Raw genomic sequence first — 11323 nt, forward strand, 5'->3', positions numbered from 1 at the left:
AGAAGTTTAAACCCTAGTTTATGCGCTATTCCGTAAGAGGCCGATTGGATCCAAAAGTTTAATGCTATGATTAGGATTTATCCTTAATACTTTTCTCGTAGTTGTGGATGCTTGCGAGGGGGTTAATCATAAGTATGAGGTTTGTTCAAGTAAGAACAACACCTAAGCACCGGTCCACCCACATATCAAATTATCAAAGTAGCGATCACAAATCGAATCAACATGATGAAAGTGACTAGATAAACTTCCCGTGTACCCTCAAGAACGCTTTGCTTATTATAAGAGACCGTTTTGGCATGTCCTTTTCCTCAAAAGGATTGGACTACCTTGCTACACTTTCGTTACTATTATCATTACTTGATCGTTATAACATATCTTGCTATTAAACTACTCTATTACTTACAATTTCAGCACTTGCAGACATTACCTTACTGAAAATCACTTGTCATTTCCTTCTGCTCCTCGTTGGGTTCGACACTCTTACTTATCGAAAAGAGCTACAATTGATCATCTATACTTGTGGGTCATCAATCACCAAGGATAAGAAATAACAAAGCATTTTTCCTCACCTAATGCAGGGTCATGGCTAGTCAAGGGTCATCAGCTCCTTCCCACCTACTACGGCCGCTGCAACCTTGGGCGAAAATGTGGTCAGAGACGACACAAGGGAAGCTACTCCCATCTCTACATCCTTCCTCCTCTCAGTCAGCCATGGCTCTCCACCACCAGTCACGGGAGAGTTGGCCAGTTGGGGCACAAAATCTTGGCATAAAGCTCCTGACCATCCTCTTCCCTATCGTTCCTCTACCTCCCTTCCTCTTCTCAACCAGCCATGGCTCTTGGCAAGTTTCCTCGAGCTGCAAGCCGTGGAGGAGCATTCCATCGGCTGCATTAGCTAAGCCTCCAGATCTGGACGCCAACATCATCGGTCCCATCTCCTACCCTACGAGCCACCAACATTCAGTCCACCCCAGAGAGAGAGAGAGAGAGAGATGTACCTTAGTACCTGTAGGTCCAGACCTGCAGATTAGACCGGAACTAGAACAATGAACAGAGGGAGAAGGCTCCAGCTGGCGTCCAACCGATTGATGCGCAAGGAAGTTGAGCCAGGGATGGAGGCAGCGAAGGTCGGCCCACCGCTGTTCGTCCTTCTGCTGCCTCTGCGAGCTCATGGCTCCAGCCCCTGCTGCCGGGGATGCTTATCCTCCGCACGTCCCTGCCTCCAGCGAGAGAGGACGAGGGCATGGGCGTCGAGGTAATGATGGAGGCGACGAGCAGGAAGAGGGAAGGCGGCGGAGTGGGAGAGGAGAGGAAGGAGTGGGAGGAGAGAAGGCTGAGGGGGCGCGGGCTCTAGATGAGAAGGGTTGGGGGCTAGAGTTTGACGCTTTGCCGAGGAGGGAGGAAGGGGTGCGGCGTGCAAGGCGAGGGGCTTTCCAGGCCACGACTTGCCTGATGCTTCCGCAAACCACGCGGCACGCAGGGAGTGGGTGCACTCGCACCTTGAAAGGGCTGACCCAGCCATGACAGATGCTGCAAGAGCCCACCGGACATTGGGCCATGCAAAACTACCACGCGGTCAAAACAAGCACCATAGCTACCAGCAAACATACAACGACACACACGAAGTCAACGATCAGATTGCAAGATCCAAGGGTAGAAAACACATGACACCTGGGGTTTGCAAGAAAACGAGTTGCCCAGCCACATTATATGCTAGAATGAATACAAGTAGTATGCTTGAGAATGTACATCTTTTAAAAAAATCACTGGTTCCTACTCGTTACGTCTCATAATATAAGAGCGTTTATACCATCTGTAAAAATATTTCGAGTATATTTTAATAAAAAAAATCGAATAAGACAGCACCTCCTTGCACGTCCCACCTGACGTCCCTCTCCTCCTCCACTCCCTCTCAGGCCCCCATTCCGCTTTGGACGGTCTAAAAATTTCTCTCCGGCCACCTTCTCTCTCCTCCCAACGACTCCTTCGGCAATGCCGCCGCGGCGCGCGCGCGCGCGCGCCCGCCGGCGCTGCTAGATCCTTGCACGATCCACGCCGCAGCCGGGAGCCCTTGAACCTGCGCAGCGAGACGACCAATGCACGAGCGCGCCCGGCCAGGGCGCGGGAGACGACCGTGCGCGTGCCGCGTGTCACCGATGCCGCCCCCCGGCGAAGACCCCGACGCGGCACCCTCGTGCAGCAGCTCCGACACCAGCGAGCCGCAGGACCAGCAGCGCTCGGAGCGGGCGCTCTCCAACGGAGATCTCTACCTGGGCCAGTGGCGCGGGGGCGTGCCACACGGCGACGGCAAGTACCTGTGGGTGGATGGCTGCATGTACGAGGGTGAGTGGCGCCGCGGCAAGGCCACCGGACGCGGGAGGTTCTCTTGGCCGTCGGGAGCCACCTACGAGGGCGAGTTCTTGGACGGGTTCATGCACGGCGCGGGAACCTACGTGGGCGCCGCGGGGGACAGCTACCGCGGCGCGTGGGCCAAGAACCTCGAGCACGGCGCCGGCGAGAAGCGATACGCCAACGGCGACTGCTACGACGGCGAGTGGCGGGCGGGGCTTCCGGACGGGTGTGGCCGCTACACCTGGCGCGATGGCACCGAGTACGCCGGCGGCTGGCGCGCGGGGCTCATCCACGGCCGCGGCGCCCTGGTCTGGGCGAACGGCAACCGCTACGATGGCGGCTGGGAGGGCGGCCGGCCGCGCGGACAGGGCACGTTCCGGTGGTCGGACGGCAGCCTGTACGTCGGGTTCTGGGGCCGGGAGGCCCCCGGCGGCGCCCTGCACCAGAAGGGCGTGTACTACCCATCCCCGGGGGCGGCAGGCGAGACGAGGACGCGCGACCCGAGGGAGGTGTTCGCGAGGGAGCTGCCGGAGTGTGTGCGCTCTGGCACGGAAAGCCAGTCGGCGCTACCGTCGCTGAGGTCTCTAAAATGGCTGGCGCGGTCGGTCAGTGGGCGCGGGAGCTCGTCGTCGGGCCGGAGCAATCTTTCGGGTGGGAGTAATTGGGGTTCAGATGGAGACGTCAAGTGCGAGCTTGCTGACGACTGGAAGCGTCGTAACAGTACGAGGGAGGGTAGGGGACTGCTGCCTCTCACTTCGCCGGCGCCAGCGCCACAAGTAGCCAAGGGTGCACCACTGCGGGTGTCGAAGCGGCAGGGGGAGACCATTGCCAAGGGGCACAAGAACTACGAGCTCATGCTCAACTTGCAGCTGGGCATCAGGTGCATTTCTTTCCCCTGATTAGTACACCTTGAATTCTTGATCTTCTGTGAATTTCAGAAACTGGTGGAGGTGTTTTTTTTTTGAGAGAGAGAGATTTGGAATTTCAATTAGACATCGCCATGGACTAGAAGGGTTATGCGCGCTTTGCTGCGCAGTTCGTGTTGTTGTGTTTCTTAAAAAAATCACACTGTTTCAAAATATAAGGTGTGTTACTTTAAAAAAAATATCAAATCTTTTATGTTTTATCAAATTTGTAGAGAAATATATCAGAATCCATAATATCAAATCGGTATTTTTGGATTAGGCTGTGTTTGATAACAAAGTACTGCAATAACCAAAGTATTCAAAAACCGCAGTATTTTATCCTGTTGGCATAAGATACCACAGTATTGGCATATCAAACTATTTTAGAGTATTGATAATACAGCGACTTGTTTGGCAGTGCCGTATGCAGCGTTGTAAAATGGGTTTTAAGTTAGCGCCTAGCTAGACGTTGCATGCATAAATTGAACGGTGCTGCATGGCCATACACAAGGCTTGTAGCTTACCATGGAGAACGTTCCGCAACACGACATAGCCGACGACACACAACGAGACTGTTTGGCCTTCTGCTGTGTCACCGTTGAGTCATGGTGGTGCACCGTCGTGTCTACAGCTTGCTGCGAGCCGTCTCCAATAGTGACTCCTCGTGCATTGTCGTCCCGCCACGCGCCGGTGCTTCTCTGCATACTGCAGCCCCTCCGTCATAACTGCGTTCCGTGGCTTCAGGGTGCCGACATTGGCATTCGTCGTCATGCCAGCCACGGAGCGGCACGGTGTCCACGGGCATAGTCTACGGCAAGGTACGTATCACGTAGGTAGCCCATGGGGTGCTACCCCTGCATGCATAAGTGCACTTGTGGCTAAATCATGCGTGCTGAACTGGATTAGTCCCTCGTGCTAGCTTCTATTGTAGCCCTGTAGGTGAAAACAGGCAGCCTGCGGCAAGAGGCGGGAGGATGAAGATCAGCGTATTCACTGTTATTTTTCCTTTGTTGTCTCTTGATTTATCCGTGGCCGCCGAAGGTGAAGATCTCCAGGGACTACAGGGCGGAGACGGCTTGCACCGTGGAAAAAAATAACAACAGCCGTTTCTTTTGCGTGCTCTGTTTTAAAAAAGAGAGGTCTGAGGTTCTTTTTATTAGACAAAGAAAATCCTACGGTTTTGAGAATAACGCAACATTAATACCGCAGTTTTTCTGGGTAGCCAAACACCTCACGGTAATTAAAACTGTAGTATTTTAGAAAACTACAGTATTGTCAGAAAACTTTAAAAATACTTTGCTATCAAACAGGGCCTTAGTCATGAAATGAAATTCCATACTTTTTTGTTTAATACTGTGAATGTCGATATTATTGCTCTAAAGTTGGTCAAAGTTAAAGAAACTTGATTTTCTAAAAAACTAATACCCCTTATATTTTATAACTGATGGAATATTTAGTTTGGCGGGCGGGGGAGATGATAGAGTGTGTTTTATTTTTATTTATAATACGGTGTTTTGATGGGCCTTTCGTGTTGTGATTATGTGTTATCCCCTAACCAACCTATATTTATGTAGGAAAATTTATGTGTTGTTGATTGCATCTACTATATTGATGCTAGAATATCATATGGTGGCACTTCTTTTTTTCTAGATGGTGGGAGAGTGTGCGGGATCGATATGTTTTTATAGTTCGGTTGTTGCTGATTAATTTAAAAAATTATTGGCCCAGTAAAAATAGTAAACCAAACTAAAATTGAATACCCCAATTGAATGAAAGATCTTCAAATTTTGTGTACATAATGAATTAATAGAATTAAAAATGAGAGCTTAAGGAATTGTTGACCCGGTTGAAATGGGATGACCCAATTCTAAATTGAATACCTTAGTTAATTGTGAGGCATTAAAAATTAGAAAATATAGTGTGTGGTATAAAAAATTAAATGATGGAGCTTCGAGAAATTGTTGACCCGGTCAAAATCGGGTGACCCAATTCTAATTAGAGACCTGGATTGAACGTGAGCTCTTTAAAACTAGGAAGCTTAGTGTTATAGAGGATATATAAAAAGAATTGAATGGGAGAACTTTGAGAAATTATTGACCCCGTTAAAATTGGGTGACCCAATTCTAATTAGAGACCTCAATTGAACGTGGGCTCTTTAAAAATAGGAAGCTTAGTGTTATAGATGATATATAAAAAGAATTGAATGGAAGAACTTTGAGAAATCGTTGACCCAGTCAAAATAGGGTGACACAATTTTAATTGAAGACCTTTTTTTAGGGGATTTTAATTGAAGACTTTAATTGATTATGAGGCCTTAAAATTAGTGAGCTTAATACCATTGATCTGGTCAAAATCGAGCTGAACCAATTGTAAACTGTAAACATCAATTAATTGTGAGGCGTTAAAAATCAAGGATCATAATGTATAGTATAAAAGAATTGAATGGGAGAGCTTTGAAAAATTGTTGACTCAATCAAAATCAAATAATCCAATCTTAACTGAAGACCTTAATTAAATGTGGGTTCTTCAAAATTAAGGAGCCTAGTGTTATAGAGAATTGTCAGAGGATCTGCATTGAGATTGCTCGTTTAACTGTTTATTATGTTTTTGCTAAACATGAACACCAACAATGTTCCATTCTATCGGAGAGAACTGAAGCATATACATGCACATTATAATGTTCATAGCAAGTAATGTAAGCCTATTTTTTTCCTTTTCATACATACATTGAAAGCACAAAATATCAAACAGATATCAATTTTTTCGATAAAGGATGTATTTTATTGGCTCAAAATGAGCATCAAGAGGATACAAACACAATAAACCCATATTCGGTCTCTGCATAGTTAGGATACACACAACCAATATGAATACACACAAATAAAACGCCAGCAAAATAGCAAAGTCATATGAGACCAAAGCTATGTGTAGGCGAGGAAAGATGACAAAGCTATTAGATCCATGATCGAAAAACTACAACAATGACCATATTCGCACCAACCATCTCATGACACCAAACGAACGACGAGGTTCTTCAACAGCAACGCCTTCAAGAAGGGAACGACTCTCATCGTCGCCGTCATCGGATCCAAACATTCAAGGTCAGATCTAAGTTTTCACCCTGAAGAAACAGTCTAAGCATATCCGAGCAATGCCTTCAACAAGATAGCGACATAAAAATATCGCCATTGCCAGGTTTAACCAACTCGGGTCAGACTTAGGTTTTCACCCCGGAGCTCGAGCCTGGGTGCTCGAGTGGCACCGCCATCGACGTCCCTTATGTGTTGTCACCACCACTTTCTCGTGACCCCAGCTACATGTGCGTTCGCCGCCGCTGTACAACCATCTCTCTGTGTCAAGTCATTGTCGATAGTTTACATCTCACAACTGAAGTCAACCACCTGGTATGAAGAGAGGAATTCTCATGAAAACCTTTCGGTAATCACCACAATCTGCATCGAGGCTACCATCTCAGGCCGGAGTTGTCACCAGGACCAACCACCTACTTCCTTCGTTTCAAAATAGATGACTCAACATTATACTAACTTTAGTATAAAATATGGTCTTATAAAGACTTATAAGTCCCATGAACCAAACAGATAGGGACTTTTTAGAAACTTGAGACTTATAAATTGAGACTAAAAAAGTCCTAAAACTTATGAACCAAACCGGACCTAAGTATAAAATTGGATCATCTATTTTAAAACAGAGAAAGTACAATGAAGCACCCATCGCTGATTATCACTTCGCCCGGAGAGAGCTCAGCTCATACCCGTCAAGTAGCCACCGCAAGATCAAGAGCACACAGCCGCAAATCAGCGCCATGCCTCCCGACCGATAGATCTTCGTGAAGGACGGAGTCCACCACAAGGACCAGCAGGGCCTCCATGCACAACACCTCATTGGATTCCCTGATGTCACACCACAATTTGGAGGAGCAGGATTGTCGCCCAACCAGAGAAGGAGATGGCTGGATATGGCGTCGCCAGGCTAGATCAGAGGCTCCAGATCCACGCCGGCCATGGCAGTCAAGCCAAGGGATTACCCCGTCGAGCCCGGCCCAGTTGCCGCAGACAACCTGCGCGCCAGTACGAGCTTGCGCGGCGGCCGCTGCTAGGGCCGCTCGGTGTGGGTAAGGCGGTGCAGCAATTCATAGCTTTGATGTGCAGACTCAATGCTCACGTGCCTGCGAGCTAGAAGGAGCAGGCCCTGCCGCCACCGCGCTCGCCGGCAGCGGTGGCGGCAAGGAGTGGAAGACGAGGGAAGACCGGCGGCGAGGACGGGGACGCCCCGGTGCCGCCCAGGAGCGACACGGGAGCGAGATCCTATTTTCTCGGCCTATAACAACTGTAGTCTGTATTCCATAAACCCAAGAAGTCTTGCACTTTTTGAAGATATAAAAATTAATTTTGTTTACTTCTTCAACGAAAAATGATGCTTATAAGGATTACCAATGAACTATTACAAACTTGGTGTCCATAAAAAAATGGACCATGCACATTTGAAAATGTCTCCTTTTAACTGGCGAGTATTGAATAGATCAGAAAATGGTACTTGTTGTTACCCCAGGGGCTGTTAGGCCACCCGCAGTAGCATGTATATTTTCTTACATTACCCAATTTACTTAGAAATCAGGATTTATTTTTTATTTTCAAGTCTTGTATATGTAATTTTTGTAGTATAAACTCGATGAATTCCAAGTTCTTTTTTTGGAGAGAGAATTTATTTTCATACGTTTGATGAATGTCTTTGTGAACTTATATGTTACAATTTCTTAATATCTGAATATGCTATCTTGGGGATAGGCATGCAGTAGGAAGGCAAGGTCAGGTTATACTAGATCTGAAATCATCAGCTTTTGACCCAAAGGAAAAGGTATGGACAAAATTCCCCCCAGAAGGCTCGAAATATACCCCTCCACACAATTCTAGCGATTTCAAATGGAAAGATTACTGCCCAAAGGTGTTCCGGTTGGTCATCAATCCCAAGATAAAGATTTTCCTATCTTATGACCATATTATGGTATTGTACTCATCAACATATGCACACATATTTGTTCTGAACTAATTCACAGGACATTGCGCAAGCTGTTCAAGGTCGATCCAGCTGACTATATGCTATCTCTGTGCGGAGATGATGCTCTACGTGAGCTCTCGTCCCCTGGTAAGAGTGGAAGCTTCTTTTACTTGACAAACGATGATCGATACATGATAAAGACAATGAAGAAATCTGAAGTAAAGGTTTGTCCTCCTTTTCTGTCTTCGCCTGAATGTTAAATTTTGTTCTGAACTTATGGATTATTTGTTACCTTACAGATGCTTCTGAAGATGCTTCATGCTTATTACAATCATGTCCGTGCATTTGAGAATACCCTAGTGGCAAAGTTTTTTGGCCTACACTGTGTGAAGTTGGCTGGAGCAAACCAGAAGAAGGTTAGAAAGTATATACTTGTTTTTTTTTTGCGCAAACACACACAAAATGTGCACCATTTGTATTAGAAGAAAGAGTGAAATGCCAAAATAGCACCTATATAAGGGTTTTCATTCTGTCCTCACGCTGTAATTACTCCTATTTATGAATCTACTGTTGTCAAGTATAATATCAATCCTGACGGTCTGCTTGATGCTGTACTACCACCCAGGTTCGTTTTGTCATAATGGGGAACCTGTTCTGCTCCGATCACACTATTCATAGGAGATTTGATCTGAAAGGATCATCTCTTGGCCGGACTACTGACAAGCCACAGGCAGAGATTGATGAGTATACAACTCTGAAAGATCTTGATCTTAATTTTATCTTTCGGTTGCAAAAACAATGGTTTGAAGAGTTCCGAAGGTGCGAACATTTTATGCCTAATTTTTGTATTGTGTTTTGTGAATGACCTAGGTACCAAATGCTAACCAATGATATTGGAACCCTATGTACTAATCTAGTTCTTACATACTTTGAAGCAGGCAAGTGGACAAAGACTGTGAGTTTCTGGAGCAGGAGAAGATTATGGATTACAGTCTCTTGGTGGGTGTACATTTTAGAGGTAAGAGAGAGATACTTAAGGCACTTTGTAAAAATACAAAATGCTGACTTGATTCTTTACTTTGGTTAAAGGTGCCATTGACATCGATGGTGACAAACCTGCCACACCCCGCGTTTCAAGATGGGACAGGAATCACTTTCTTTCTGATCCAAACAGGTAAATAGACACTAAATTATGTTCTCTTGCCTAATACTACAGTCCTAGTTATAATTGCTTTTGCTCTTTCTAAATAATGTAGCTGGTAAGTATGTAGTTCTTGAGCCAGCTCACCATTGAGATGATTCATGTTTCAGCTTCATTGTGGTACAAATTTTGACATGGAAAGGTTTTAGGTATCCATCTATTTTAAACGACAAAATTGACATTAATTTCTATAGCCAGGATGTTCATTCTTCTGACTAGAAAGTATTTGAGGTTCATTTAGTAATATTTCCTATTGTGTCTTTTCTTGGTAATGATATTTCTAAGGTTAATGCGTATACCACATATAGTTTCTGATGGTGTAAAATTCTCCAGTGTGTCAATCCAGTCATATGGTCCCCATTGTTACCTAGTATTAAACATTTTTTTGTTTAGAACCTTCCTATCTTGTACATGTTTTCATATTCACCAGATTTACCGTGGATTCACATGCTTAGTTCACACTTTTGAGTACTAGTGGTACTAAACAATTTGTCAAATCTAATGAAAGATCAGTTTAGGCTATCACCTTATGTTTAGGATTGTCCTGATGCCATTTCCCCCTGGAAGATGTATCTGATGAAGGTATTTTAATATCTTTAGCTCTTGTAACAATAAACATAATTGATATTATTTGGTTGGACAGGTGGTGTAAGATTAAACTGGGGGCGAATATGCTGTCAAGAGCTGAACTGACAGTCCGAAAGAACGACAGTGATGTTATTGGAGAGCCAACTGGGGAATACTGTGATGTTATATTGTATTTTGGAATAATAGACATACTTCAAGACTACGATATAGGCAAAAAGATTGAGCATGCATACAAATCTTTCCAATATGACTCGACATCCATTTCAGCGGTAGATCCAAGACAGTACTCCAGGCGCTTTAAAGATTTCATATACAAAGCATTCCAAGAAGACAGGGTAGACATCTAAAAGCATATAGACACCTTCTCCAGCAGCTGATATAATTTTGAAAGCGAAGATCAACTTTTCTGGGCCAAAGATCAAGCTGAGCAAGCATGTCATGTGCAAATTTGTTCCTTGTTGGTTGCCTTCAGCAGCTTCCGTAGAAGACATCAGGATGAGCGAGTTGCTGGAGAACCTACTGATTCTTTGCCTTCCAGGAATTGGATTAGCTTTCATGTAATATATGAGTAGCTACGTACATAACACACGGAGTTCACTCACTAATATTTACAGGAGTAGATGTAACTTACAGATTCAAATCACACATAGAAGCATGTGACCACAAGTGTACAGGCCAGTCAGGGGTTGCAAATGCTCTTTTGCCTGAGGATACCAATGTCACCATTCTTGAAAGTTAACTGTATTGAAAGTCTGAAACCTTTGGCATACCGAGACAAAATTCATTTATTGTTGATTTTAGGCTACACCATCAAGCTAATATGGATTCCAAATCCATAGCGATTAATCAACTCATTTTTGGTATCCCCTCGTCTTAAATTCTTAAATAAAATGCATGGGTCCTGAATATTTTCTTTACTACTACCTTTGGATGCACTGGAAAGCAAAGGTATGTTCATGATGGTGGTGTTTCTGACTATGAGATATAAGGAGAATAATGTGAATTCCGAGTGGAATATAATCTGGTGATGATGTATTGAGAATGACCACGTCTATGCTACTTGCAAACTCTCAATTGGTGCAGTGGTGAGATGGCCCCATTCAGTGGCAGCTGAGGCATCAGCGTTTGGTCTACTTTCAGGTCAGCTTGTCCTTGTGCATAAGGGCTGAGAGGGCTTCCATAGGTGCCCTTACTGCTTTCACCGGGATCACTCGGATGCAAAGTGTGTCCATATACGCGGACGACGTGGCCATGTTCACAA

General features: G+C 45.2%; 1 protein-coding gene across 1 annotated transcript; it reads left to right on the forward strand.

Moving 5' to 3' along the window:
- The first annotated feature begins 1883 nt into the window (after positions 1–1883).
- Positions 1884–10829, forward strand: LOC125551695 (phosphatidylinositol 4-phosphate 5-kinase 6-like). The gene is made up of 8 exons (XM_048714985.1): positions 1884–3232; positions 8063–8227; positions 8332–8497; positions 8573–8689; positions 8899–9092; positions 9212–9291; positions 9363–9447; positions 10118–10829. The coding sequence occupies exons 1-8, from the start codon at positions 2097–2099 to the stop codon at positions 10407–10409; spliced, it is 2235 nt and encodes a 744-aa protein (XP_048570942.1). The 5' UTR covers positions 1884–2096; the 3' UTR covers positions 10410–10829.
- The last annotated feature ends 494 nt before the right edge of the window (positions 10830–11323 follow it).

The sequence above is a fragment of the Triticum urartu genome, chromosome 4, assembly GCF_003073215.2.
Source record: "Triticum urartu cultivar G1812 chromosome 4, Tu2.1, whole genome shotgun sequence".
Lineage (NCBI taxonomy): Eukaryota > Viridiplantae > Streptophyta > Magnoliopsida > Poales > Poaceae > Triticum > Triticum urartu.

Excerpts from the sequence above, each read along its gene's own strand:
- LOC125551695 (XM_048714985.1), top strand. The coding sequence starts at position 2,097 with ATGCACGAGCGCGCCCGGCCAGGGCGCGGGAGACGACCGTGCGCGTGC. Across the intron at positions 8,228-8,331 it reads TACTGCCCAAAGGTGTTCCG|GACATTGCGCAAGCTGTTCA; the intron begins GTTGGTCATCAA and ends ACTAATTCACAG. Across the intron at positions 9,093-9,211 it reads TGGTTTGAAGAGTTCCGAAG|GCAAGTGGACAAAGACTGTG; the intron begins GTGCGAACATTT and ends ACTTTGAAGCAG.